This window comes from Opisthocomus hoazin, chromosome 4 (assembly GCF_030867145.1).
Source record: "Opisthocomus hoazin isolate bOpiHoa1 chromosome 4, bOpiHoa1.hap1, whole genome shotgun sequence".
Classification (NCBI taxonomy): domain Eukaryota; kingdom Metazoa; phylum Chordata; class Aves; order Opisthocomiformes; family Opisthocomidae; genus Opisthocomus; species Opisthocomus hoazin.
Genome location: NC_134417.1, coordinates 842,341 through 868,151, shown reverse-complemented (window position 1 = coordinate 868,151; position 25,811 = coordinate 842,341). Strand labels below are relative to the sequence as shown.

At 61.2% G+C, this 25,811-nt stretch overlaps 2 protein-coding genes across 2 annotated transcripts in view; both read right to left on the bottom strand.

Annotated features, from left to right (window-relative positions):
* PIK3CB (phosphatidylinositol-4,5-bisphosphate 3-kinase catalytic subunit beta) overlaps positions 1 to 25,811 on the bottom strand; it is a 290,809-nt gene that overhangs the window by 105,808 nt on the left and 159,190 nt on the right. Inside the window, exon 3 of the mRNA XM_075417523.1 lies at positions 513 to 673. The gene's annotated coding sequence lies outside the window, so the exon portion shown is untranslated. The remainder of the gene's footprint in view (positions 1 to 512; positions 674 to 25,811) is intronic.
* FOXL2 (forkhead box L2) lies at positions 16,634 to 18,591 on the bottom strand. Its single transcript, XM_075417272.1, has one exon. It carries the CDS (start codon positions 18,559 to 18,561, stop codon positions 17,638 to 17,640), a length of 924 nt encoding a protein of 307 aa, XP_075273387.1. The 5' UTR covers positions 18,562 to 18,591; the 3' UTR covers positions 16,634 to 17,637.

Genomic DNA, 25,811 nt, shown 5'->3' with positions numbered 1-25,811 from the left:
TATAGTATATAACTACTTTCAGGAGTGTATAACAGCAGCAGTGAAGCACATGGGATTCGACACCGTGGACTTCTGGGCAGGGGTAAACAGTACCAGGAGTGGATCTCACTTCCGCCCCTCCCCTCGCGGCTCCCTGGTAGCTCTGTGGGCTGGCAGGACACCTGCCAAATGTGTCGGAGCCACACGGAACGCACGGCACTTGTGGGCCCTGACCTTGTGGCCCCTAGGCTGATGGTCAAGTATAAGACACAGACCAACCCAAAAGGAAACGAAGAAGGTCCTACCCTGGCCATCCAGCACTGCAGGACTGGTCTTAGTGTGTTTGTTTATCCTGTGACTTTTAAGTTGGAAAAAAACCCTGTAATAACAACAAAGCTTTTGCATTCTCTGCTATGTATAGCACTCCTCTTATATCTGCATGCTGCATGTGCTTGTTGATGTCAACGCCCTGTAACCAAGAGCCACCGCCGCCTATCACACACAAGCCCTCATTATGTTGCATAACAAATTACCTTTGTTGCCTAACAGAATGGCACAGTAGATTTTGTTGTTGCCTCATGTAAACTTCAGTCTTGCAAATTCCATTTTGCACTGACGCATTGCTTCTGCCTGACAAGTGCTTTATTTCTGTTGTTCAGCAGCGAGCTTCATGATACGCAGGCAGCCACAGATCCTGAAAAACAAGTTTAGAGATACATAAATATGCCACCATTATGTCTGCAAAACAATCAGCCACGTGGCTCCTGACTGCTGCCGTAACACCGGGCTTAGAGGCTGCAGCTACACATCCCGGGAGGCAGCACCCCGCGTGCTCATTGCCAGCGGTCATCTGATGTTTTCAGTTACAAGAAAAAACAGTAGCATAAAGAAACAAAGGAAGTGGCAGGACAGCAAAGGAATTTTAAACCAACAAAGAATTCATGCTGTTGGCATTTTAATGTTATACTATTGCCTTTTTCATGGATTTATCCCACTGCATTACATTACCTCTTGTTTTCGCATTACATTATCTCTCACTTTCAGCATTTAATTACTGTTTTCAGCTGAATAGTATTAGTGACAATGCTCATCTATTAAAGAATAAAGTGTGAAAAGCGTTAACAAATCCATCTGTATGATTACAAAATGTTAAACCTCACTAGCCACTTCTTCCGAGTCTTCTTTATATATCGGCACATATTTCAGGGGTAGGAAAACATCTATTGCCAGGCTTCAAGCAGCGTTTCCTTTCTTAAAAGGTTTTAGTTGGCAGATTTTTCTGTTGGCATACGACCAATACTCTGTGCAAGTGGAAAAACAGTGGCAGTATCTACAGGCCAGATTTTGCCACTTTTTCTAATGAGCAATGCTACCTTCTTTTCATATGTGCTCGCCATACCCTCCACTCGGAGCACGGCTGGAAGCCCACCGATAGCTGCTCTCCCCTACAAAATCCAGAGTGGAGGAAAGCTTCGTCACTACATCAGCAAGCTTCGGTAACATCTGACAGTTGGTCTGTTGGGATAATCTTCAGTCTGGTTAACAGAATTGGGATGCCAGCTTATTTAGAGGTGGACGTATTTTGACAGTCCCTCCTACTCCTTCATGAAACATACATTTCGGTCTCAAACACACGCTTGTCTCCGATGCACTCCAAATCGCTCAGCAACAGTTGTGCCTGCTTTCCATCAGTGCTCCGATCCGTCCTAACGAGTACCGAGAACCATTTCCACCGCCCACCCCACCTCGTACATGGCCAAGCAGCAGTCATCAGATAAATCACTGGAGACGCTGTCGGACAACGGGTGTGCGAGTCGCTGCCGAGGGACTGGGTTTTGTCTCTGTTTACTGGCTGTAGCCAGAAACCCTTCCAGCCAAATTTCAATTACAGGGGATAAAACAAAGGCTAGCCCAGCCTGGGCGCTTTAAGAGATAATTGTACTTCAGTGAAGGGGTAAGGCATGGTTGTTTTCAGGCACTGCTGCTCACAGTTAACGGTGCCAACACAAAATCCACCCGGGTATTGCCGCACACAGCTTCGGGCAGCAAGGTGTCTGGCTGCTCGAGGCACGGGACAGTGAAGAAATAAAGTATCTCTGCAGGAAGCTGAGATGTGCGAGCACTGCACAGCTGTAATCATGTGAAATTGCACAGCTACTCTCCCAGCCTACGGAAAAAAATCCCGAGCAGTGCTAAGCAGTGCTAGGAAGGACAGGAGAGTAGAGCCCTGCCTGCTCCAGGGCAGAACACCAGCCCTCAAGCCGCCGGCTGCTTCGTCTTCGCAAAGACGCGGATGATACAGGGCCTGGGAAAATTCAGGCAAGGACTGGAAGGCCCGGACTGTTCAGGAGAGAGAGCGAGTAAGAGAAAACATCACACCAGCACACAGGGCCAGCGCGGGGGACAGCAGCTGGGCTCCCTCCTGGCTTGATGGCTGACCACAGGGCCACGCGAGGAAACGGGAGAGGGGCAAAGCTCCGAGCTGAGAAGTGTTCTATGACAGCGAAGTCCGAGGTGAGCCCGGAGACAGCCCGGACACCGCCGGGCGCGGACGGTGACCCAAGCCCTGTCCGCGCCGGCCGCGTCTCGGCACCAACACCCAGCGTTCAGAGCCCGCCGCCAGCGCGGGGCTGACCGGCTGCCCCCGCTGAACAACGCGGGGTGCCCGCGGTGCAGTCTGCGGGCCAGGGCTCGCCTTCCAGCGCCCCTGTCCACGCAGCCCGCGGTGAGCCCGCGGAGCTCGCTCCCAGGCACCCAAACGGAGCCCAGACTCCTCGGCACCCAACGGGGACCGGGCGCGCACTGACGCGGGGCCCGCTGCCGGCGGGACGGCGGGGCCGCTCGGCCCGGCCTCTGCACCGGCGCTCCGGGCCCCCGGGCGGCGCGGCCGGCAGGCCCCAGGCGGAACGCAGCCGGCCGTGCGGCGGGGGCAGCTCGCACCGCCGGGCCCCGCTGCCCTCCGCCCGGGGCCGGGGCTGCCCTCCCGCGGCCCCAGCACGGTCCGGCCGCGCCGCCGCCGCACCGCGCCGGGCCCGCCCTCGGGGAGGCCCCGCGGCGCCGCCTGGCGGCCGGGAGCGGGCGGCGCGGAGCCTCCCCCCAGCCCGGCCGGCACCGCCCGCCCGGCGCGGCCCCGGGAGCGCAGCCAGCGGCAGGCGCGGCGGGCACGGCGGCCCAGGGGGGACCGACGGCGCCTGGCAGCCCGGGGCGGGCAGAGGCCGGCGGGAGCAGGGAAGGGAGCGGCGCCGTTCGGACACGCTGACGGGGAGGACTGGGACGCAGCGGGGGGCAGAGGGGAATTTCACCCTGCTCCCCGCCGCGGCCCACCTCCGCCTCCCGGGACAGGCCGACCCCCTGCGTAGACCCCCGGGGCGGAGCTCCGGCACCCTCTGCGGAAGGGGAGGAGAGAAGGACGGGGGAGCTGAGCGCCGGGCCCATCTCCGGGGGCTCCTCACCGCTCCGCCGACGCGCCTGCTCCCCGAGGCCGGGCCGCGACACCGGGCCGCGGGCTGCGGTCCGGGTCCGGGTCAGCGGGGACCCCAGGCCGACGCGGGCGTGGCTGCAGCCCGGGCGGGGACTGAGGGCTCCCCAGGAGCTGGAAGAGACCCCTGGGTGGGTGGGTGAGCCCCGGTGAGGCCGTTCAGGCCAATCAGGGCCTGTGGGTGCCTGCGGGGCCCTGGCACTGCAGCAGCGGGGTGTGCTGGCTGCAGGCCGGGCTGCCCCCCGAGGGCTCGCCGACGGGCCGGAGGGCTCTGACCGGAAAGCACCGGCAGGAGCGTGGGGACAGGTCGTGCTGACGCCCAGGGCCCAGCAGCCGCACCACGGCTCCCTTGGCAGTGGCCAGACAGAGGGCCATCGCCCCTACGCTAGGAGACAAGGCGGAGGAGCATCGTCTTTTGAGAGTAACTGCAAAAATAAAAGCACTGTTTCAGGGTGTTATGATGGTATCTGTGACCCCACAGTTCAGCAGGGTCTGGAGAAGCAGCTCTGAGTCTCAACAGCTTTCAGTTCCATCTCAAAACCGACGCGTGCTCTGTCTCCCTCCTTTTGCAGCCTGAAGTTTCAAGACAGGTCAGGCTTCACTGTGCTGCATTGCCTCAGCCCCTCCAGAAGAACTTTCCATGTGCACATCGCACGTTTCCAGACTTCATTCTCATTCCAAATCTGCACGTACAAATATAGCAACATTCCACTCTCCTAATGCACACTCACAAGATGTGCTGAAACGTCAGCTGCTAAGCCGTACAAAAAAGCCCTTTACCACGTTCCCGTTGACGTGCAGTGTAGCAGAGAAAGCAGAAACTACTTTAACCTCTGTGGATTTATTCGACCTGAGCACTCTCCTCCTCTCACCTGGCACAGGCAGAGCTGCGGAGGCTGCAGCAGCTCCTTCGGGGCTCGCAGCAGCACGCTGGTAAGGACGTACCTCAGGAGGAATCTCCTTTCTGCAGGATTTCGGACGCAACTCCCGCTATCCGAACCAGAGCTGCCAGAGCAGAGGGACTGGCGGAAGGCGAGCCCAGGAGAGGAGCGGACAAGCAGGTAATACCCCTGCTGCCGGGAGGAAGCCGGGCTGAGCCTAGGAAGCTTCCCACCGCTGCAGCCATTGTCTCGCTGCTTCCGCTGCCGCGCAGCCAGGGAGACCACGGACGACGCAGCCCGTGGGACCGAGCTCTCTCAGCAGCAGTGGCCAGGCTCTGCCAGCCCCACCAGCAGCGCTTCTTCACCGTCAGTATTGCCAAGTCGCGCAAATGCAAGCAACGCGGGGCCGTTCCCCATTTCTCACGTTGCTAAAGCCAGCCAGTTGGCAATATTCCTTCTGCACGTTTGTACTACCCAGAAAACCCAACTCAGCCAAAAATTTTGAGATAACAAGATTCCCTCCTTCTGGATGGGAAACAGAGTATTCTGACATACTAAAGGTCTTCAAAACGAAGGTTTTTTTCTGATAAACTTGCATTTTCTCAGGGATTGGAGAGCCAGGGAATTAGTTTGTTAAAATTTCCCACTCCTGGCCTGCCCTGATGCAAGGTACGGAAGAAGACAGTCGGAGCTCTCTGCCCGCTGGAGACGCAGCCTGCCTCCTCCTGCGGAGATTTAAGCAGGAACGGCTGTCGCGGGTGCTGCGTTGTTAGCGTGGGTCGCTGGCACATCGGCTTTTGCAAGGGTGTCTGTAAAACCATCCAGACTGGCCCGTTGCGCCCTTCCCGGCCAAGGGCACGGGCACACATCCACCTTGGGCATCCACCGGGCAGCTCTCAAAAACTCTTAGGCTGAGAAAAATGTGAGGACAAATTTGTCTGGACCCCGACCAGACCTTCACCATGGGGTAAGCACCAGGTTAAGCTGCACCACCTCGGCAGCATCCTTGAAACAAGCAGTCCTCAGTTCTCCTGCTCTGCTGGCAGGAAGCCTCTTGACTTCAGCATATCACTTTACGCAAATACTCTCACATTTTCCTAATACTGAAATTATTAACTGCCAGAGCAGCTAAATATACAAACAAAATAAACTAACTGTATGAGAAATAAAAGCTTATTTTGTGTCTCTTCTGATTTTATTAGTAACATTTCTTTTCTTTTTCTGGAGTTCCTTGCTGAACTGGAAAAAAAATTCCTTGTGGCGGAATCTGTACCTATTCTGATGTTTCTTTCTCTATATTTGTTATATATTCTTTCTATATATTTCCTGTATATTCTTTCCTTTTTTTAGTCAAGGTTCCTCTATAAACGCAAGTTCTCCCCTCCCTCCTAGCCACAATACATGCTGTATTAGTGGGAACTACCCTCTTTGGCACCCGAGGAGTGAGCCCCAAGGGATTCTCCTTCAGCAGCAGGTCTGCAATACTGTGAGCAAGAACAAATACTGCAATTCACGCCTCCCACACTTTGTGCACAAACTGTGACCTTCTCACAGCCGCATTTCTGGCTGTGATCTCCACGGAGATGTCACTGCCAGCTCCCCTCCCGACAGAGGGAAATGTGTGCCCTGCGCTGGGACTTGCATGGCTCCTCGGGCACGCTCCTGCTGCACCTCGGGGTGCCTGGCGTGCGGCACCTCGCCCAGCACCCTGCGGCACTGCCAGGCGGGAGGTGCGGTGGCCGACAGCTCCAACCGACCCCTCATCTCGGCGGGTTTGGGACCAACCCTCCATCCGGAGCATTAAACGAGCGGTGACCTGGAACTGGAGTACAAGCACAAACAGTCCCGAAACCTTTTACTCCATCTGCCTGTGCTCAGTCCAGCTAACTCTTGCCATCTTCTGGAGGAAGTGAATAAAATTAGGATGCCTAAGTGTATTTGTGCTTTACCAAACCCCAGGCTTTTTACGTAACCTGTTCCAGCCGCGTTCTGTGGTCGTGCGGAGGCCGATGTTGCAGGTATCCCCCCGAAAGCTCAGCTGTGGTGATGTTACGCCCACTTCTGTCTCTGAACGCAGCACACGACTCACGACTCACTTTCTGCGTTAGGCAGTAACGACCATAAGGCTGCACTTCCTTTAGCCGTTTGCTGTTTATTTGCTGTTCTCACAAAGATCACCAAGTCTGTAGACTTCTGGGGGGGCTTTTTAACCATTTCATCCCCAATTCTCCCACAATGTTTTGATTCCGCCTCAGACTCTAGAAGCAGCTTTTATCTGGTTGGTTTTTTTCCTTCTGTCTCCTTTTTTCTCTTCTTTTATTAAAACATAGGGAAATTTTTTACACCATCCATCCCTTTAACCACTTCAGAAGCTCTAACTTCCATTTTTTTTTACTATATTTAGTGACAGCAACCGCGATCTCCAGTGGCCTGAGGACGCCTAGCTCTCCACCCAGCTGGGTTCCTAGGTCGTTACAACGCCCAGAGGCAGGTCAAGGATGAGGACAAGGTGAAGGAATACCCAAGACATGGACAAGGTAGGGGACTCTAAAGAGGCCAAGCGTTGGAAAGCAACATCTGGGGAGGTGCTGTGGACCAGAAGAGGTCAGACTCGAGCAGACACTAAAAACAACACCTCTGGAAAAGGCAGGATATGGGATTTCTTTCTCCCTAGCAAGCCCAAGTACGCAACGCTGAACTCAGCGTGAATTTGCCACTGAATGCACACTGGTAGGCTGCGAGCCTTTTCCATCGCCATCTTCATCAGAAATGCTCGCGCGGTACGCGGGGCATGTCTGGGGGTTCCTGCCAAGTTTTTCAGCATTGCAGCCTGCTGAAAAGAACTGCTCCGCACCAGAGCAGTGGTGCATTTCCCCTCAATTGAAATCAAAATCTCCTTCGCAGGAGAGCTGTGCTTTCCCGCGGACAGTGAACTCACTTCCTCCTGTTTTGTTTATAGCCGTACAGGAGTTTTTTCCTCTTCTATTCCCTTTTCCAAAAGCAATGAGACAATAAGACATTGTTAAGTGTTAAACATCCATGTTTCTGTTTCTTGTCTTTATAACAAGACTATTAGAATGATGAGAAATGAAACAGGGAAATGATGAGGGAGAATGGCAAAACGTAATTCAGATTTTTATCCAAAACAGCAGAAAAGACATTAAGAAATGGTCCAGCAATGGATGCAAGCCATTTCTTTCAGAAAAAATACAGATTAACCATGTAATGGTTAATGAACCTGTGAACCACGCTTAAACTATGAAACTTTCTATCCTAGAAAAGGAGATTTGAACAACGCCAGCTGCAACAGGGCATAGGAACAAAGCACACAGGCCACAAACAAAATGCAGAGATGCCATTTCTAACAGCACCAGGACATAAAGCATCCATCACTGAGCTACAAACATACCGAACCCTTGGACTCCTCAGAAAGGTGCCCTCCCTGCAGGGACAAGGGAGAAGCGCAGTCGTGGGAGGACCTGGGGAGGTCTTTGTGGAAGAGGAAGCTCTCCAAAGAGTACGGGAAAAAAAGGAGTCTGACCCACCTCACACCCTGGGGAGAACCTCTCAGGCAAGGGAAAATGGAGCTGGAATGGCTCACGCAAAACCAGGAACCAGTGCAAGCCGGGCAGCCGGCTGTACGGGTACACTCGCCCATGCAGACATTCAGCAGCAAATCAGCCAGTGTGCCAGATGAGGGAATTTCCCACTGTCCTCAGCATACTGGCTGTGGTGGGTGTGAAAGTTTGACCTCGAGCAAGAGACGAAGATGGGCAGGGACCACGCGCTGCTTTGAAATGAACCTCGCGACCAGCGAAGAAGACCCAGAAAACAGGCAGTGGGTTTAACGAGCGGGCTCAGCCCAGTGCACGGGCCGGCGGGCGGCAGGGAGGTTTGGCAGCGCGCCTGCTCCAGCTGTCGGGAGAAACGTGTGTCACGCCAACCTGCCCGAGCCAGAAACCTCACCTACTGCTCCTGTGTCCCCGAGACAGCCTTCCTAAAGCCGGGTAGACGGTCACATCCCATCCATCTTTGCTTGCCCAGTGTCACTTCTCCTACAGTAACAGAGCACGGTTTACGGGACATGAGTATAGTCTTAGTCAAAGATCTGTAACTGATGGTGCCAGCAGCCACCAAGCCAAAGGTGGAAGATGATGTTAAAATAAGAAAGGGCCCATTTTACAGGAGGCAGGTAGGTCCTGATCAATATTTAGGATTGTTAAACTATCAAGTAGCATTGCCTTAGATTAAAATACCATTCAATGACTTTTTAGTCAAAAAAAGTGTGAAAAGTTACATCATTTTACTAGTAGCTGGCACGCAGAGGGACGGATAAGGCAAAACCAGTAAAAAAATCCCAACCAATCCAACACTCAAACATTTGACGTGATTGAGATCAGCCAGCGTGAAATGAAAACGCTGCCTGGAACATCAACGCCAGGAAGCAGCGACTGGGAACCAGGGTGCTGTCCCAGCCGACAGCCCCGAGGTTGCAGCCGGCTGCCAGCTCACCGGGCAGCCAGGAACACCGCTTCCTGCTCCCAGCAGCCGGGGCAGAGACGGACAGCAAACCAACACAGAAAGCCCCGGCTCACAGCGCGGCAGGACTGCCGCCGGACACACGGCAGCGTGGGGAAAACTGTGGTTCCAGGGAACAGTCCCAGAGCCCCAGAAAGACTGCAATTTCTGTGTAATTTTATTCACACAATTATATGCGTGTGTGTGTGTGTATATATATAACCATCAAAAAAAGACCCTCCCGCATGCTTTCAACACGTACATAGTAGCCTTTGGCTTTGCTGAAGGCTTTGTTCTCCTAAAGTGAAAGCTGCCAGATTACACAATAAAATGTCACGTTATTTTTCTTGCGGCTCTCCTTCTCCTTCCTATCTCATACCCTTCCTTCATTTTTCCCTCTTTTTTTCCCTTCTTTCTTTCCCCCTCCCTTCCATTCCTCGCTCTCCCTAACCCCCCCCTTATTAGCATTTTGTCTCCCCTCTCATTCTTGCTCCTTTCCTGCTGCTTCTGCTCTTCTCTCTCACTCCCAGTCACCCATTTCTTTCATACTGCATTAACTCTACCCCTGGTCTACGCATCCTGACAATCTATCTGTTTTTAATTGTCGCACTAAACGTGGCTGGACATTTCAGAGAGCTGTGTACGTTTAAACCGAGGACCTTTTCAAAATCTTCATAATTCAACTTGATTCCGTGTATTTGATACCAGAGCCATATGTTTTTGCAGATCACGTACTGTTTCGCACATGTGAACACTTACAGAACAGACATGTCCTTGCGTATCAGTTGCTTTTGCTTTCTGAGCTGCCAATTAATTTTGCGCTGATATTTTCGAACATCCAGAGTTTTTCTCCGCACTTCTAAAAGCGCTCTGTGAACTTAATGAACGAGGGCTGACAGTGCCGAGCGGGCGTTGCCTGGCGTCCTTTCACGGGCGAAGCAGCAGCAGCACGCCCAGGCAGCTCCCGCCGGGGCTAACGGGGTGGTGGAGGCCGAGCAGCACGGAGACCACGGTCATTCTCCGACGCCATCAGCCTGGCTAGCGGCTCTTCGGAGACACCGCCAGTATTTCTAAGGTTTACTGACTCGTTCCCAACAAATTCACTAGAAACGATTGATTATTGCCTCCTCAGTGCCAGTCTAGCAGTCTTTACTCAGACAAAACTTTCCTATGTCACACCCTGGTGCTGAGTCTACAAACAGGGTGAGAGGAGAGGGCGAAAATCATGACGGATTCGGGCAAAGGCACATCAGAATTGACGTTTCCTGTCCGGCAGCTAAAGCCCTAAACTGGAGGTTACAATCCTACCCTCGGCGCGGGCGTCCCCGGCACATCTTTGTATCAAATGCCCGTGTCTCCAGGGAGCAGCGGACAGAGACCAGCGCCGATCTAAGCGGAGGGGGAAAAGTCCTCACACTGGTTCAATTAGAGGAGTATATGTTGTCATCTAGCTTCAAGCGATAACTGAAACTTTTGGAGAGTGCTGCTTTTTTTTTTTTTCTTTCCCTTTTCCTTTCCTTTGGCTGCTGCCACATGGAGCTCATTTCACATTTCAGCTGCGGCGTAAGTGATACAGAAAAACAGTTCTCACGTTGTGCGGGGTCCACTGGTGTCGAATCCACAGGTGCCCTCCTCCAAGCGGTCTGAGCACACAGCCGTGCACAGAGCTTTATCCTTCCTGCCTTACCCCTGTGCCACTCAGGTTTCAGGTGGGTGAGGTTCCCTTCCGACTGCTAGCCAGAAAGCAGTAAGAGACTGCCAGAAAACGATCCATCGCACCCCGCTCTCGGGGAGAAGAGTGCAAACCTGCAGCCATGACAGTTGTTCCGTGCTGCAGTGACGTGAAGCACGGGGCAAAGACAAAAGAGGTACCATTAGCCGACTACGTCCGTCAACGTGGAAGTGCACGCCTGACACGAGGAGGCTGCGCTGACTGGCTCGCTGCCCTGCGGATGCGCACCAGTCCTGGCAAGCTCTGCGTGAGCGAGGCTCCTTCCGCCCGAGGTGGCCAGCAGTCGGAAAGCACCACAGAAATTTTGCGACTGGGGGCTCTCGGGAGCCGGGGCTGCCTCCTACGCTGTGCGACTGCAGCAACGCCCCAGTCTTGCTTGGACAGTAAACAAATACAACAACAGCTATAAAGCTAAACCACCAAAAAGCTTTCCGCTCCTGCGATTCCCACCTTCCTCCCAGAAACAGCCATCACCCCTCCTTCCCGCTGCCCTGGCTGGAGCTGCGGGTGCTCAGCGAGTCTGCCGCTCAGCTCTGCTCTGCTCTGTCACCCAGCAGAGAAAAGCTCCGAGCAAAATCCAGCCCTGGGGAATGCGGCGCGCACGTCTGTGCGCTGCAGAGAGCTCCCCCAGCCCAGCCCTTCCCGCCGCAGAACGCCGTCGTGCCACCAGCGCTGGGAGGTTCACGCTGCGATGCCGCGGGGACGCTGGCCAAGCCCGCGCCGAGCCCGGGCGGCCGAAGGCTGGGGGTCCCGCTGCGGCCTGCGTCTCTGCCTTGGCGACAGGGGCCGCACTGCTGCTGCTCGCCCTTCAGCTGGGATGGCCGCTGAGGCACGAGGATCCGAGTCGGCTTTGTGGCCTTCCTCGGCTGGCTCGGGCGAGGGGGACGCGGTGAATGCCAGGCCGTCACGCTGCCAGCGCACAATTCCCCCGGCCCGGCCCGTTCCCCAAACGGGGAAGGTCTGCTCCCAGGCCCCGGTGAGGGAGCTCACGCCAGCCCCAGCAGAACCAGGACTTCCTTCTCACTTCAGTTCTTTTGCTGTGCCTCGGGCTTCTCTGGAGTCCGCTGCACTCGGCTTTCTTTAGCAAACTGTTTTTCCTAATACTTTCTAAATATTCGGTTCTTTTTCAATTAGAAGGCAATAGCCGATCATACGACCACACTGGAATTCGTGTAGGATCTGTAACTGCGAGCACCTCAAACTCCGCTGCGCTAGGAGCTGCAGCACTTGGTGACTCTGTTGCCCGAACCACAGCCCGCTGCTATCAGCTGGCAGCTGTCCTGTGTCCGTGCATCCGTGCGCGCGAGGAGCGTATGGACAGGGGCATCTCCGTGACCCACATCCCTTTTCTTCCTTCCACATTTTGCAATCACAGATGTGCTCGTTAGCTCAGGACCAACGGACCACACAGTGATTTTTCGGGTCTAAGGAATATAAAATGAAATTTTATATTACCACCGAAAATTTCAGCAGAGGCGTACAAAGCCGTTTTCCACAGCTGCCAGGTCTCGGTCGCCAAAGGAGGACTTTTTCACAGGCGTGCGCCGTACCCCGCAGGCATTTACCAGAAGATTTGGCGGGGACGGTTACTCGGCACCTTGTCACTCCGCTCCCCAGCGCGGCTCTGCGCAGCGCGTCCCTGGTGCGTGCCCGGGGCTGCACCCCGGAGCCCGGGGCTGGGGTGATCTGTCCTCCCGGGAGGGACGAGCGGTGCGAACCCCAGGGCGGGGCGGGGGGGGGCCGGCGCCCCTGTCCCCGGGGGTCCCCGCAGCGCGGGCGGCGGGACGGTGCGGGGCCGGCAGGGGGCAGCGGCGGGACGGGACAGCCGGGACAGCCGGGACGGGACAGCAGGGACAGCAGGGACAGCCGGGACAGCAGGGACAGCCGGGACGGGACAGCCGGGACGGGACAGCCGGGACGGGACAGCAGGGTCAGCAGGGACAGCAGGGACAGCCGGGACGGGACAGCCGGGACGGGACAGCAGGGACAGCAGGGACAGCAGGGACAGCCGGGACGGGACAGCAGGGACAGCCGGGACAGCAGGGACAGCAGGGACAGCCGGGACGGGACAGCAGGGACAGCCGGGACAGCAGGGACAGCAGGGACAGCCGGGACGGGACAGCAGGGACAGACGGGACAGCAGGGACGGCCGGGACAGGACAGCCGGGACAGCGGGGACAGCCGGGACAGGATAGCCGGGACGGGACAGCAGGGACAGCCGGGACGGGACAGCAGGGACGGGACAGCAGGGACAGCAGGGACAGGACAGCAGGGACAGCCGGGACAGCCGGGACGGGACAGCCGGGACAGCTGGGACAGGACAGCCGGGACGGGACAGCAGGGACAGCCGGGACAGCCGGGACGGGACAGCCGGGACAGCTGGGACAGGACAGCCGGGACGGGACAGCAGGGACAGCCGGGACAGCCGGGACGGGACAGCCGGGACAGCTGGGACAGGACAGCCGGGACGGGACAGCAGGGACAGCCGGGACAGCCGGGACGGTACAGCCGGGACGGGACAGCAGGGACAGCCGGGACAGCCGGGACGGGACAGCAGGGACGGGACAGCAGGGACAGCAGGGACAGCAGGGACAGCAGGGACAGGCGGGACAGCTGGGACAGCTGGGACAGGACAGCCGGGACAGCAGGGACAGCCGGGCCGGGACAGCCGAGCGCTCCGCCCGCTCCGCCGCGCTGCGGACGGGAACCTGAACAAGGGCTGAGGCAAAGCGAAACGACCGGGGTGGAGGGGGGGGGAGCAGCTGGAACAGCGCGCCCGGATCCCGACACCGAAACGGTTTCATCGAGGGGTGGAAAAACTGATCTGGGGGGGGCGCAAACGGAACCCTGACGGCGGCAGCAGCCCCCGCTCCGCTTTAACGCAGCTCGCAGACCCTGCGGGCAATGCTAAACACCTCTCGTCTGCGGTCTGGGTCTGTCTTAACGACCCCGCATCGCCCCGGAGGCACCGCAGGGACCGGAGCGGCCGCCGACAGGGCCCCGCTCTGCCCCTTCCCCGCTCGGTAACGCGGGACATCCCGCCCCGCGTCGTGCGCCGCTTCGCCCCCTCCGCAGTTGCCTGTCCGGATTCTCGCCGCACAGCAGGGCAGCAACCAAGGGACCCGCAGCGGTCGCGGGGAACACCGGGGCAGCGGGCACCGCGCGTCCAGCACCGCAGGCCGCCCGCCCGCACCGGGACGCGCAGGTTGCCCCGCCAGCCCAGGCACCGCGGGCCTGCTCCCGCCCCGCACGGCATCCCGCATCGCCCCGAGCCCGCTGTTCACGTGCCGCGGGGGGGAACCCCGTTAGCGAGCCAGCGAGGAAGGAGTTCAACGACGGCAGGCGAGCGGCTCGCCCGGCACCGGCAGGACCGGCCAGGCAGCCGGGAGCGGGGCCCGCGCCCCCCGGGCAGCCCGGCTCGGGACCCCCGGCGGGGTCGGCTCCCTCCCGGGGAGCCCGTTTTCTCCCAGGGCTCGGTCGCTGCGCAGCTGGAGGCGGGGGGAGGCTCCGCTCCCCGCCCCGCCGCGGCAGACCGGGCGGGGGGTCCCGGGGCGCAGCCCGGCCTCGGCGCCCACTGCCCGGCTCCCTCCGCCTGCCGGGGCCGGGCGCGGGCACGAGTTCGCGGCTGGGTTGAACGAACCCCCGCCGCACCCCGCGGTCGCTTGTTTGGCGGACAAGCCCCCAGGCGGCTCATCAGCTTTGAGAAAGCAAACGGAGAAAGACGGCCCTCCGAGCACGCCACGAGTGAAACCTCACTGATCCCCTCCGCCTCCCCGACTCGCTCCGCTTTCGTTACCCGCCCCCGCCGCGCCGGATTCCCCCCGCCCGAGCCCCGCAAGGCTCTCCCAGCAGGGCCCGGCCGAGCCGATGCCCGCGGTGCCGGTCGCGGTCGGCACAGACTCCCAGCGCCCACCCAGACCGGGCGGCTGCTGCGCGGAGCGCTCCCCGGGCCCGGCCGAGCCCCCCGGCGGGACCCCCCGGTCGCCTGCCCCGCCGGGCCGGGCCGCCCTCCGGCAGCGAGGGGCCCGCGGCTCAGCTCGGCTCGGCTCGGCTCGGCTCGGCTCGGCTCGGCTCGGCTCGGCTCGGCTCGGCTCGGCTGGGCTCGGCTCGGCTGGGCTCGGCTCGGCCGGGGCCGGGGCCACCGGAGCTCGCAGGGGCACGGGCAGCGGGGAGAGCGGGCGGCAGCCGCGCCCGTCACGCCCGGAGCGGGGGTTTTTTAGGTAACAGATGTACTTTTTTAGTTTTGAAACAAAAATATCGTTTTCGGCTTAACAATAGCCGGATCCCGCTGAATGAAGCCTTTGCATATTTTCCTGTTTTAATTGGTTGTATAATAAACAGTCCTGACCCCGCGCGCTCTGTTCAATGAGTTCAGGGTGAAACGCGGACCCTGGGACTGGAAGTGACTGCTCACCAGTTAAAACACGGACAAGAATACCAGGAATCAGGCGGTGCTGCACAGCCGCGCGGCCGGGCCGGGGGGGGCTCCTCCCGCAGCCACCGCCGCCCGCCCGCCCCGGGCACAGCGAGAGGACGCGGGGCTGTGCGGGGCGCCACCGCCCCCCGGGTCCCGCAGGAGGGCCGCAGGCAGAGGCAGCCGCGCCGGGCCGGGCCGTGCTCCCAGCCCGCCGGGGCCCGAGGGCTGCGCGGAGGGGCGGCCGCGGAAGGGCCCCCCGGGCCCGGCAGTGCCCCGGGGCCGGCGCAGCCGGGGGCGGTGGGAGCCCGCCCGGCCCCGGGGCGCAAACCCCGTCCCCCCCGCCCCGAGGGGCGCGAGCAGGCCGAGAGCAGCCCCCGCTGTCCTGCCCTCCGCTCCCGCCGGCGCTGCACAGCCCCGCGCAGCCTTCCCCCCGCGGGGAAGGGCCTCGGGCAGCGCGCAGACCCCGCTCTCGCCCGCAGACCGGCGCTCGGCAGCCCGCTCCCGTCAGGCGGGCCGGGACGCCGGGCGGGCTCTCGCCACGGTTCCCCGGCCCCTCTGCGGAGGGCCCGGCGGGGGACCGGCCGGCGGCGGGGCTGCCCCGAGGGCAGGGCGGAGGGAGCGGGCCCCGCCTGTGCCGTAAGCCGCGGGAGTTCACCCGCAGTGCGGCCGCTGTTTATCGAACCGCGCCCGGGAAAGCGTCCTACGGCGCGGCGGCTCCCGGAGCCCGGTGGGCGGACAGGCGGCCCCGGCGGCGGGACGAGCAGCCTCTCCCGGGCCTGCCGCCCGCATCTCCCCCCGCGTCGGGCCCAGGCCCCGGGCAGCCGCGGCGGCGGGCGAGGGACGGCCGGGACCCTGAGGGCACCTCCGCCTGCCCCGAGCTGCCCCGCGGCCGAGCGGCAGCCCAGCGCCGCCTCCCCGCACCGACACCGCCGGGCCCCGGCTCTGCCCCCGCAGCCCCGCCGCCTGCCCCCGCACCCCGGCACGGCCGGCGGTCGCTTCGCCCAGCGCCGGCCGGGCCCCAGCCGCTCCCGCCGGCCCTCGGCCCGCCGCCCGGAGCGGTTTCCCCCCGGCGGAGCCCGGGCAGACGAGCGGGAGCAGCCGCACCGATCGGACAAGCCGCCGGCAGCCAAGGCCCCGAGCCCCGCGGCGCCGGGCTGCAGCCCGCGGGCGCCCGCCCCGAGGCCCCGAGAGCGGAGCGGAGCCCCCGGGCCGCAGCCGCGCTCCCAGCCCCGCCGGTTCGGGCCCCCGCAGCCCTTCTCCCGCGCCGCGGCCGAGAGGCGACCGGGCCTCGCGTCCCCCCGCCGCTCTCCGCGAGCGAGCCGGGGCCCTGAGCCCTCTCCCCACAGCCCCCCGCCTGCCCCGGCCCCTCCCAAGCACCCCGCCTGCCCGCCAGGCCGGGCCCAGGCCTCGGGAGGGCCGCGCACGGAGCCGCCGGCCCGGCCGGGAGAGCGAGCCCCGCGGCGGAGCGGAGCCGGGCCCCGGGCCCCGCCGCCGCGCCAGCCACCGCGGCCCCGCACCGCAGCGCCGGGCCCCGCACCGCACCTCCCGCCCCGGCCGTTTCCCGCGGCGGCGGAGCCGGCTGCAGGCCCGCGGGCGCGGAGCGGCGGAGTGAAGGCAAGCGCTGCGGGAAGAAGGAAAGGCACTTTATTGGAGACTTTATAACGCCAGGAAGTACAGTAAAAGTGCTAGTTCGCTCTAGAAAAGTTGGTCCCAAAATGGTACTACGCCACAGCATCTACCAGCTTACACAAACACAAAACCGCTACGAACTGGCCCCTGTATTATAAATGCTATTTTTTTTTTCACATTAATCTATTTAAAATCGAAGGATCCAAACGATTTCAGAAAAAGGGCAAGCATTCAAAAGCAGAACCTACCGGAAAATCCATTTTGGGCCAGCTTTGGGGTCAAAAAACCGAAGATAGTTTAAACTTTCGTTATTAATAATAATACGCACACGGAAAAAATATTCCAATTTATAGGAAATCGTCTCTTTTTTTTATAACATCAAAATATTTTTTTTAGAGCTGTATAAAATTACTTTTAAGACCTCAGAGGACATTGTCTCCTTTAAAAAACACATTTCCCGCTGCCGAGCCGTTTCGGAGTGACCCAGGCGGGTTGCGTTTGCCGGCTGCTGCCGCCCAGCAGTCCCACACGCGTCCCGCAGCAGCCCCCACGCCGGCACCGGTGCGGCGAGAAGCCGCAGCTCGCTGCTTCGCGGGCCGGGGAGGCGGAAAGCGGAGCGGAGAGGAGGAGGAGAGGCGCCGCGGGCACACGGGCCCCGCGCCGCCGCGCCTGGAAACGCCGCCGCTGTTCACAAGCTCCGCTCCGCTCTCCTCGAGCCCGAGCCCGAAAAGATTACGGCCGCGCTACGAAGGAGCGGAATCCGGGGGGCTCACCGGCCCGTTTTTTAGCTCCGCGCTCCACCCGCAAAACCCCTCGCCAAGAAAGCCAGAGGCCGGCGGTGAACCGGCGCCTGGCCGCCGGGAAGCCCCGCACTCGGCCCCGGGACGGCTCCCGCGCTCGCAGCCGGCGCGGAGCAGGGCGGCGGGCGGACAGCCCGCAGGCGGAGGAGGAGGAGGGGGGAGCGCGGCGGGGCCGGGGCGCGGGGCCGGGGCGCGGGGCCTCCCTAGATGTCTATGCGGGAGTGCAGGGCGCCGTGCTTGCCGTCGTGCTCCCAGTAGGAGCAGTGCATGACGGACAGCTCGGCGGGCTGGCGGGCGCAGGCGAACTGCAGGCCGGCCCCGTTGGCGGCCGGGGCGGCGGGCGGCGCGGGGCTGGCCGGGCTGAGCTGCTGCGGGTGGTGGGCGTGCGGGTGGTGGTGGTGGTGGTGGCCCATGCCGTTGTAGGAGTTCACCACGCCGGGCAGCGCCATGCTCTGCACCCGCGAGTAGGGGCCGTAGGAGGCCGGGCCCGAGAGTCCCTTGACGTTGACGGGGCTGACGTTCCCGCCGGAGACCTGGCAGGAGCCGTAGTGCACGGGCGCAGGGGGCTGCGCCAGCGGCCACGAGTTGTTCATGAAGGTGGACTGCAGGTACTTGGGCGGGGAGAGGTAGCCGTAGCCGTCGGGGCCGAAGAGGGTCTTGCCGGGCTGGAAGTGGGTCGGGGGCGGCCGGAAGGGCCGCTTCATCCTTCTCCGCCGGCGGTAGTTGCCCTTCTCGAACATGTCCTCGCAGGCGGGGTCCAGGGTCCAGTAGTTGCCCTTGCGCTCGCCGCCGCCCTCCCGGGGCACCTTGATGAAGCACTCGTTGAGGCTGAGGTTGTGGCGGATGCTGTTCTGCCAGCCCTTCTTGTTCTTCTCGTAGAAGGGGAACTTGCTGATGATGTACTGGTAGATCCCGGACAGCGTCAGCCTCTTCTCCGCGCTCTCCCGGATGGCCATGGCGATCAGGGCCACGTAGGAGTAGGGGGGCTTCTGCGACGGGTCCGGCTTCTCGGGGCCCTTCTCGGCGCCCAGCTCCTCCTTGCCGCGCTCGGGCTCCTCGCCGCCGCCGGTGTCCCGGGCCAGCATCGCCGCCGTGTCCCCCTCGCCGGCCGGGTAGCCGCTCATCATGGTGCCCGCCCGGGGCGCGGAGCCCGGGGCCGGCGGCCGTGCCGTGCCGCCCCGCGCTGCCCGGGGCCGGGGACGCAGCCGGGGCCGGAGCCGGTGCCGGAGCCGGGCCGGCGGTGGGTGCAGCGCGGCGGCGTGGCTGCCCCGCGGGCTCGGCTGCGCTCTGCCGGGCGGCCGGGCTCTTTTCCGATTTGTATGGGCCCGGCCGAGTTCCGCTTTCGTCAGGAGCCCGCTCCCCTATCGCCTGTCGCCGAGCCGCTGGGCACGGCCGCGACCCCCGCGCCCGCCGCGCCGCGCTCAGCGCCGCGCTCAGCCGGACCGGCGGGGCCCCGCGCAGCGCGCGGAACCGCCCCGCATCGCCCGCGCCGACGGGGGGGGGGGGGGTGAGGGGGGCGGGGGCGCCGAGCGGGGCCGGGTCGCGCCGCCCGCCCGGGGAGCCCGGCGAGGGGCTGCGGGGGGGGGTGCCCGCAGCCCCGGGCCCCGCCGCGCCCCGCAGCCCCCGCTCGCCTCGGCTCGCCCCTCCGCCTCCCCGGGGGGAACGGGCGCGCCGGGGGCCGGCGGGCCGGGGGTGCCGCGCCGGGGGGTGCCGCGCCGGGCGGCTGTCAGGCTCCGGTCAGGCGGCCGCTGGAGCAGCGCATCTGGCACCGGCGCTCCCCATCCCCTTCCCGCCCCCCCCGCCGCTACACCAGGGGCAGGCGGACGGGGGGTCCCTAACGGACCCCGCAGCCCGATCCTCGGGCGCGGGGCGGAGCGGGCCCGCCGCTGCAGCCAGCCCGCCGCTGCCGCTCCGCGCCGGGGGTCTGCCCGCCCGCACGGACCCGCGCTCCCCGCTCCCGCACCCGAGCGCGGCTCGACGCTTCCCCCGCCACTGCGGGCTACCCAGAAGCGACCCTCGGCGGGGCCGCCCGCAGACGCCCGGCCCGGCGGCCCGCGGACTCTCGTAAGGGAGCGCTAAGCCCGGCGGGCCGGCAGCCCCCAGCAGCGTGCCCGGGGCGGGCGGCCCCTCCCGCCGGCCTGCCCCGGGCCGTCGGCAGCCGACGCGCGGATCTCGGCCCCCCCTGCCCGGCCAAGGGCGCACGGAGCCCGCTCCCCCCCGGGCGGGGCTGGCGGCTGTGCGGGATGCAGGCGAAGGCGCAGGGACGCGTTCTCACCCTTCGCGGAGCTGTTACACGCGTACCTATCGCTGCATTTCTCCGTTAAAACACGTTTGGGCGCCTCCGCCCGTAGCCACGCAAGGCCCTCCCTGCCGGGGCCGGGGTCTCTCCGCCGCCCCCCCCGCCGCTCCCCGAAGGTGTCCCCGCACTGCCGCGTGTCATCGCCTCCCCGGACGGCACAGCCCTGCCCGGGCACTCCTCGCCGGGGCTTGCTGGCAGAGGACGTTTGGCGGCCGCGGGGCTCGCCTGGGGTCTGACCGTTCCGCCAAGGCGGGTTTCGGAGGAGCACCCCGCAGGAGCTCCGCCCGGCGCTGGGAGCGGCGGCTCAGGTGAGGCGCAGCCCCGGTGCGGCCCCGGACGCGTGGCACGGCGCGGGCAGGGCAGGCACCGCCGCCGCGGTCCCTCGGGACACCGCGCACCGCCCGGGAACGCAGCAGCGGGCCCGGCCGCCGCAGCCGCGCCGAGAGCCGCGCTCCTACCGGCACTCGCAGAGAGGCCGCAGCCCGCGGAGCGCGGGTAACGGGGACGGGCGGCGGGGCGCGGCGACCCCTCCCCGGGAAGGAGCGGGGCGTCCCGCCGCGACCCCGGGGAGCGGCCCCCGGCCCGCCGGTGCCGGAGCCGTGCGCCCGGGCGAGCCCGCACCCCGCCGCCCGGGGGTCCGCCTGCCCCCGGAGCTACCCCGGACCGGGCCTGCGGCCGCCCGCGGAGCCGGGGACGGCGGGGGGGCGGGGGGGGGCTCACGGCACTGGTGCCCGCGGCGGCGAGGGTCCGATCCCGGCGCGGGACGCCGAGGGGCGGCGGGGAAAGGGCGCTGGCTTTCCGCGCAGGAGGGCAGAGCAGCCCCGGCCCCGGGCCGTTCCCGGTGCAGGGAAGCCGGGAGGGAACCGGGCGGAGCGGGGCTCAGCCCCGGCCGCGCAACCCCGCTAAGAAGCGCCCCGAGGGGGGCTGCGGACCGGGCCTTCGCCCTGCTTCTCCGGCACCGACCCGGGCCGGGTCCCCCGCCCCGAACCGAGCGCGGGACGCCCTGCTGCGGCCCCGACCCCGGTGTTGCGGCCGGGTCCGTACTCGCCAACGGGGCCGCGCACGGCAAGCGCCGGGGGTCCCCGCCGAGGGCCCCGGGGAGCCTCCCACCGCGGCCCGGCAGCCCGGACAGGGCTCCCCGCGGAAGTGGAGCCTGCCAAGGCTCGGGGAGCCCGGGCCCGCTCTACTCACCGCCGCGCAGGCAGCCCGGCAGGCCGGGGCCGCTTCGTCCGCGGCGGCGGCCCTCCTCTCCCTCCCGGCGGGAGCACGCGGCCGTCTGCGGCGGGCCCGAGCGCCGCTCCCCGGCCGGCGCCGCCGAGCCGCCTCCCGCCGAGCCCCGGCCCCTCGGCCGCCGCTCCGGGGACGGACCCGCGCCCGGCGCGCAGCCGCCGCTCCGACCCGCGGCAGCGCCGAGCCGGCCCCGCCGCCCCCCGCCCCGGCTCGCTCCCTTTGCCAGCGGCACCGCGGCAGAGCTCGGTGCGGGATACCGGGATCGACCAGCTGCGCAGCCTCAGCGTTCGCCTCGGTACGCGGGACGGAACGGCACCGGTATCACCCCCCGACCCCAGCCCCGGCTCGAAAGCGCCGTCGCGTTCGGCAGGCCCTCCGCCAGCCGCCCCGGGACCCCCCCGCCCCGCCCCGGCCCCGCCGTGCGGCACCGCACCGGGCGTCGCCCCGGCGCTCCCTCGCCGTATTACTCGGCCTGCGATGCCGGAGCAGGGAAATGTTCACCTGGAAAGTGTCTTCTCCTGCATGAATGAGTCTCCTTGTCCAGCCCTCGAGCCTGTGCCGGTGCTACGTGTTTTGCGGGGGAGAGCTGCGGTGCTCGTTTACACGGTAAAGCTAAAAATGCCGGTAGCTTCGGGCTTGTTTGCACAAGCTCCCAGCCGTACCAGGATTTCTGTTTTTACAGGACAAACTGAGCGGTCCACAGACCGCGAGGACTGTGCATCCATAATGCGAGCTTCACGGGGAACAGAGCAACTTTATTACGGTCTGGACTGAAATCACACCGAATAAAAGCTCGTCCAACAGGGCCTGGGGGAAAAGCCACAAATGGGCTCAATTCTATGCCCCCTCGAACGGGAATTTTAGAGCGAAAGGTTTTAGGATCAGGAGGGTAGACTTCCCCCTTCAGCTGACAGTACGAAGATACTTTTCACTGTCCCGTTTCGTTGCGAGCCTGCTCCCTCTGCCTCGATAGCAAACAAATCTAAAAAGAAACGGCAGCCCCAACCTTTTTCCCTCTTACGTTCCTACTCCCCAGCCCTTCCCTATTCGGTTTCTGCTATGCAGCCCGAGCCAGAGTCTTCACTACGGTGTATTGCTTATGCTCAGAGCACAGGGCTACAGGAAAACAAACTCTCTCTTTCACTCTGCCATTTGTTAGTTCCTTTCTTTCATCTGAAAACACAGCCTGGTCCAGGGAAGGTTCTTGAATTCACACAACCGGTTACGTGCTGAAACGCAGACAGTTTCTCGTGGTATGAAGTGGCAGCCCGCAGCAGAGTTCAGGTTGGCTGTGAGGGATTCGCTAGTTAGGGCTCTGCAGGATAATCCTGTGTGGCGGCCATCCCACAGTCGCTGGCCTACAGCAACGCCGCCGAATGCTGCAAACAAAAACAAACAAGCCGGCCTCCTCCTTTTAGACAGGGTAGAAACGATGTCTCTTTAGGAAGCTCCAAGCAAAGATTGTTTGTATCAGAGCCTGACAACTTCCAAAGCAAGCCGCTCTTTTTAGTGCTTCGAAATCGATGCTTATTTTTCTACAAGGCATGCGGGGGGGGGGGGGGGGGGGGGGGGGGGGGGGTGGCGGACAAAAACCCCAAACCATACAAGTCCAGTCATGTCCAGAGCACTCTGAAGTTGCAAATTAATAGCACTGTACAACAAAATTAGAGCCAAAGCAGGCTTCTCCCGTTGTCGCTACAGAGGTACACTATTCAACAGACCATTTTTAGGTAATAAAAAAATCTGAGTGTTCGCTTAGACTGTTTCAAAAATTGCCCTGTTAGAGATTCAAGCAGGGAAAACAGTACAAATTTCAGATTATTTGAAAAAAAGAGGCTTCAAGGAAAATTCTTCCAACCAACCTAGGGACATCAAAGAGAATTTGTGTCTTTATTACCTCTCTGAGAACATGGGACCCAAACTACAGCTGTGATTCTCTCTGAACTCATACAATCTGCTCAAGTCTGCTTTCGCCCAGGCTCTAGGACGTTACTGCTTTGAGGAAACGGTATTTGAAAGGGTTATTCAGGTTACAAGTTGAAACTCCAAAACTTAGGAGACACAGATTTGCCAGCGTAATACAGCAACGTAACTGCAGCGTTAGTGGCTGGGAGAAGAGCAATTCCTCACCTGATAAAACTTTGCTACAAAAGCCTTTTTAGAGAGAGAGTCAGACCGGCAAGGCTGTTGTAGTCGGGAGAGCCTGTACACCAGGCTGGAGGCTGACGCCAGCTCCAGCCGCCGACACCGCTAGCTCGCGGCGCCCGTGGCGGGAGCGCTTGGCGGTGGCGGCGTACAGGGGTACTCACGCTCGACCTCGTGCCGGGGGCTCCCACTCCTGCAGCAGACTGGCCCGGCGGGGACACGCTTGCACAGGTTTGCAGCCACGCTGCTCTTAGTCCGAGCGAGAAGCCACTGCACTCGGGCAGCGCCTCTGCGGATTGTGAATTCGAGTTTTGTCTTTAGCAGCTTCCTGAGGATTTGTGCCGGGTACATTCAGAGCTCTCTGTCCAGTTTCTGCCGGCTGCCGCAGGGGAGGTGCTGCCCTGGGAGCAAAGCTATGCAGATATAGCAATCACCTACTGTAAAATCCACACCTATTCTCACATTTTGCTGTCTGCCTTATGACCATGTAAGTCACGCTCCTTTTCCATTTCTGAGCAACTAGAAGCAGTTGGACTTGGTTAAAGCTAAGTAGTCATGTCCCAAGGTCTTCCAGAACTTGTAGAAGGGGCTAGGTTAGCCAGGAACAGGGTGCTTTTGTTTTAAAATGGACTGTCTACATCTGGAGTTTATGTAAGTGTTACCTACATAAACAATTTGTGAATAACTCCACATACACACAAGGTTCTCCCCCATTTGCTTGTTGAACAGAAGCCCTGGCTGAAACGCTCAGAGAATACCCTGCCAGGTCCAGAGGGCAGGGTTTCGGTGAGAGAGGACTACCATGCCCCTACAAACTGCGTCCGCCTCCTCTCCAAAACCTGCAGCGTTAGACGCAGCCACACTTTGGAGGAATAGGTGGCATCGCCACACTGACGTACGCGCAGCCTGCACCAACTGGAACCGTAAAGCCGTTTCTGTTTTCTAAGCTCCCCAGCTGGAACTGCTGCACTTGACAATCTACCCTCTCCCAGCTCTAGCTGTGCCTCCACCGAGTACACGCTGCCCTTTAAAACATTAGAAGCACAAGTTCGTTTCCTTTTAAATGTAACTTACGTTTCTAAAAAGATTGTAAGATTGCAAACTATACAACTAAGTATGTAACTTATGTTTGTAAGTGTAACTTGTGTTTCTAAAAAGAATGTAATGTAACTTCTGCTTCTAAAAAGATTATAAGATTGCAAACTATACATCTAGGTTTGATCTGAGAACAAATCTATTTTGTTGGATCTAGAGAATCAGGTTAAAAGTGATGTGATGGAAGTGATTTTCTTCTTTCTGGAGGAACAGAGCTAAGCTTTAGCCAAAGCCAACTTCAGATTACATACAGTTCCCCCAAAAACTTCAGTGCATAACTTGAAAGCACGCGCTTACTGGAGACGGGGCTTGTGGTGCCAGCGGAAGGGGGGTCTGACCCTCAGACCCCTTTTTAAGTCCCCGCATTGTCCCAGCCAGCCAGTGGGCTTGGAAGCACAGTGCAATTCCAAAACACTAAATTTCCCTTCACAGCAAGAACGGAAACCTCGAAGAAGCTGAGTATTTCAGTTTAAGCGCAGCCTCCTAAAATCTGGAAGTTGGTTTCTGTCTGTACGATCACCCTGAGGTCTTTTTGTTTATCTCAATCTTATTCCAGCCTTCTGAGTACGCAAACCTGAACTGGAAATCTACCAAGCACGGGAGTCTGCATGACATTTCCAGCCTGTCCTGCTTTTGACCTGGCCAAAAACATTGGCATATCAGACTTGCTCACAGTTTTCCAGCATTTATACCCTTGGTCACGATGAGAGCAAGGAAATGCAGAGCAGACCAAACAAAAAAATAATTAACCAAGCTTTCTTAGACTCTCAGAAGGGGCTTGGTTCAAATCCAGTTGAGATGTAGATGAAAGTTCAGCCCGCTCATTTTATTACGGTTTGTTTACCTACATCTAATTTCATTTTAACTTGTTTTCCTTTTTTCATCTATTTTGTAGCTCTCCCTTGCAACAAATAAAAGAGATACGCCTGTTATGAGCATAGCTGTCGGAAGAAGTGAAGCCCCACAGGCAAGTCCGACCCCTGCTAGGCACCCCCCCCGCCCCGGACCCAAGGGTTCGTGTCAGGGGTCCTGTCCGGGCCAGCCAGCATCAGCTCCGCGCGAGGTGGGGACACGCCAACATCTGCCCGACGGCGTGATTCCGGGCTGGCCGGCAGAGCCCACCGAGACGGCGCTGCCTGGGAAGGGGGTGGGTGAGCACGGCCCTACGTTCCAAGACTCAGCCCCTCTCCCAGAGACCTTTGCCAGAGCAGCTCCTGCAGAGCTCCGGCCACAGGCACGGGCGTGATGGCGGACAAATACCCTTGGAGCTCATAGGAATTGCCACGATGCCCACAGCGGGGTTCAGAATGTAAACATCACAGGTTATCTGACAACAAAATGCAGCTATTTGCAAACTAAATCACTCTCCCGCTTCTTCCTTGTCCCATTAGGTACCTAGTTAGCTCTGCATCATACACCTTCATCTTCCTGGTGCCATAGGTGGCTCACATTAAGCATGAAATCATATTATTTGCACAGGAAGGCTACTAGCCAGCGTGCCACGTGACTGAATATCGCATTGAGCCCCTTCTGTTCAACGGCTTCACGTTCAGCTTAGCTCTCGCAATGTCCGCTAAATACAAAAGCATGTATTGCGCTGAACGTGTG

Bases quoted from the DNA above. Each gene is read 5' to 3' on its own strand.
- FOXL2 (XM_075417272.1), bottom strand. From the start codon at position 18,561: ATGATGAGCGGCTACCCGGCCGGCGAGGGGGACACGGCGGCGATGCTG.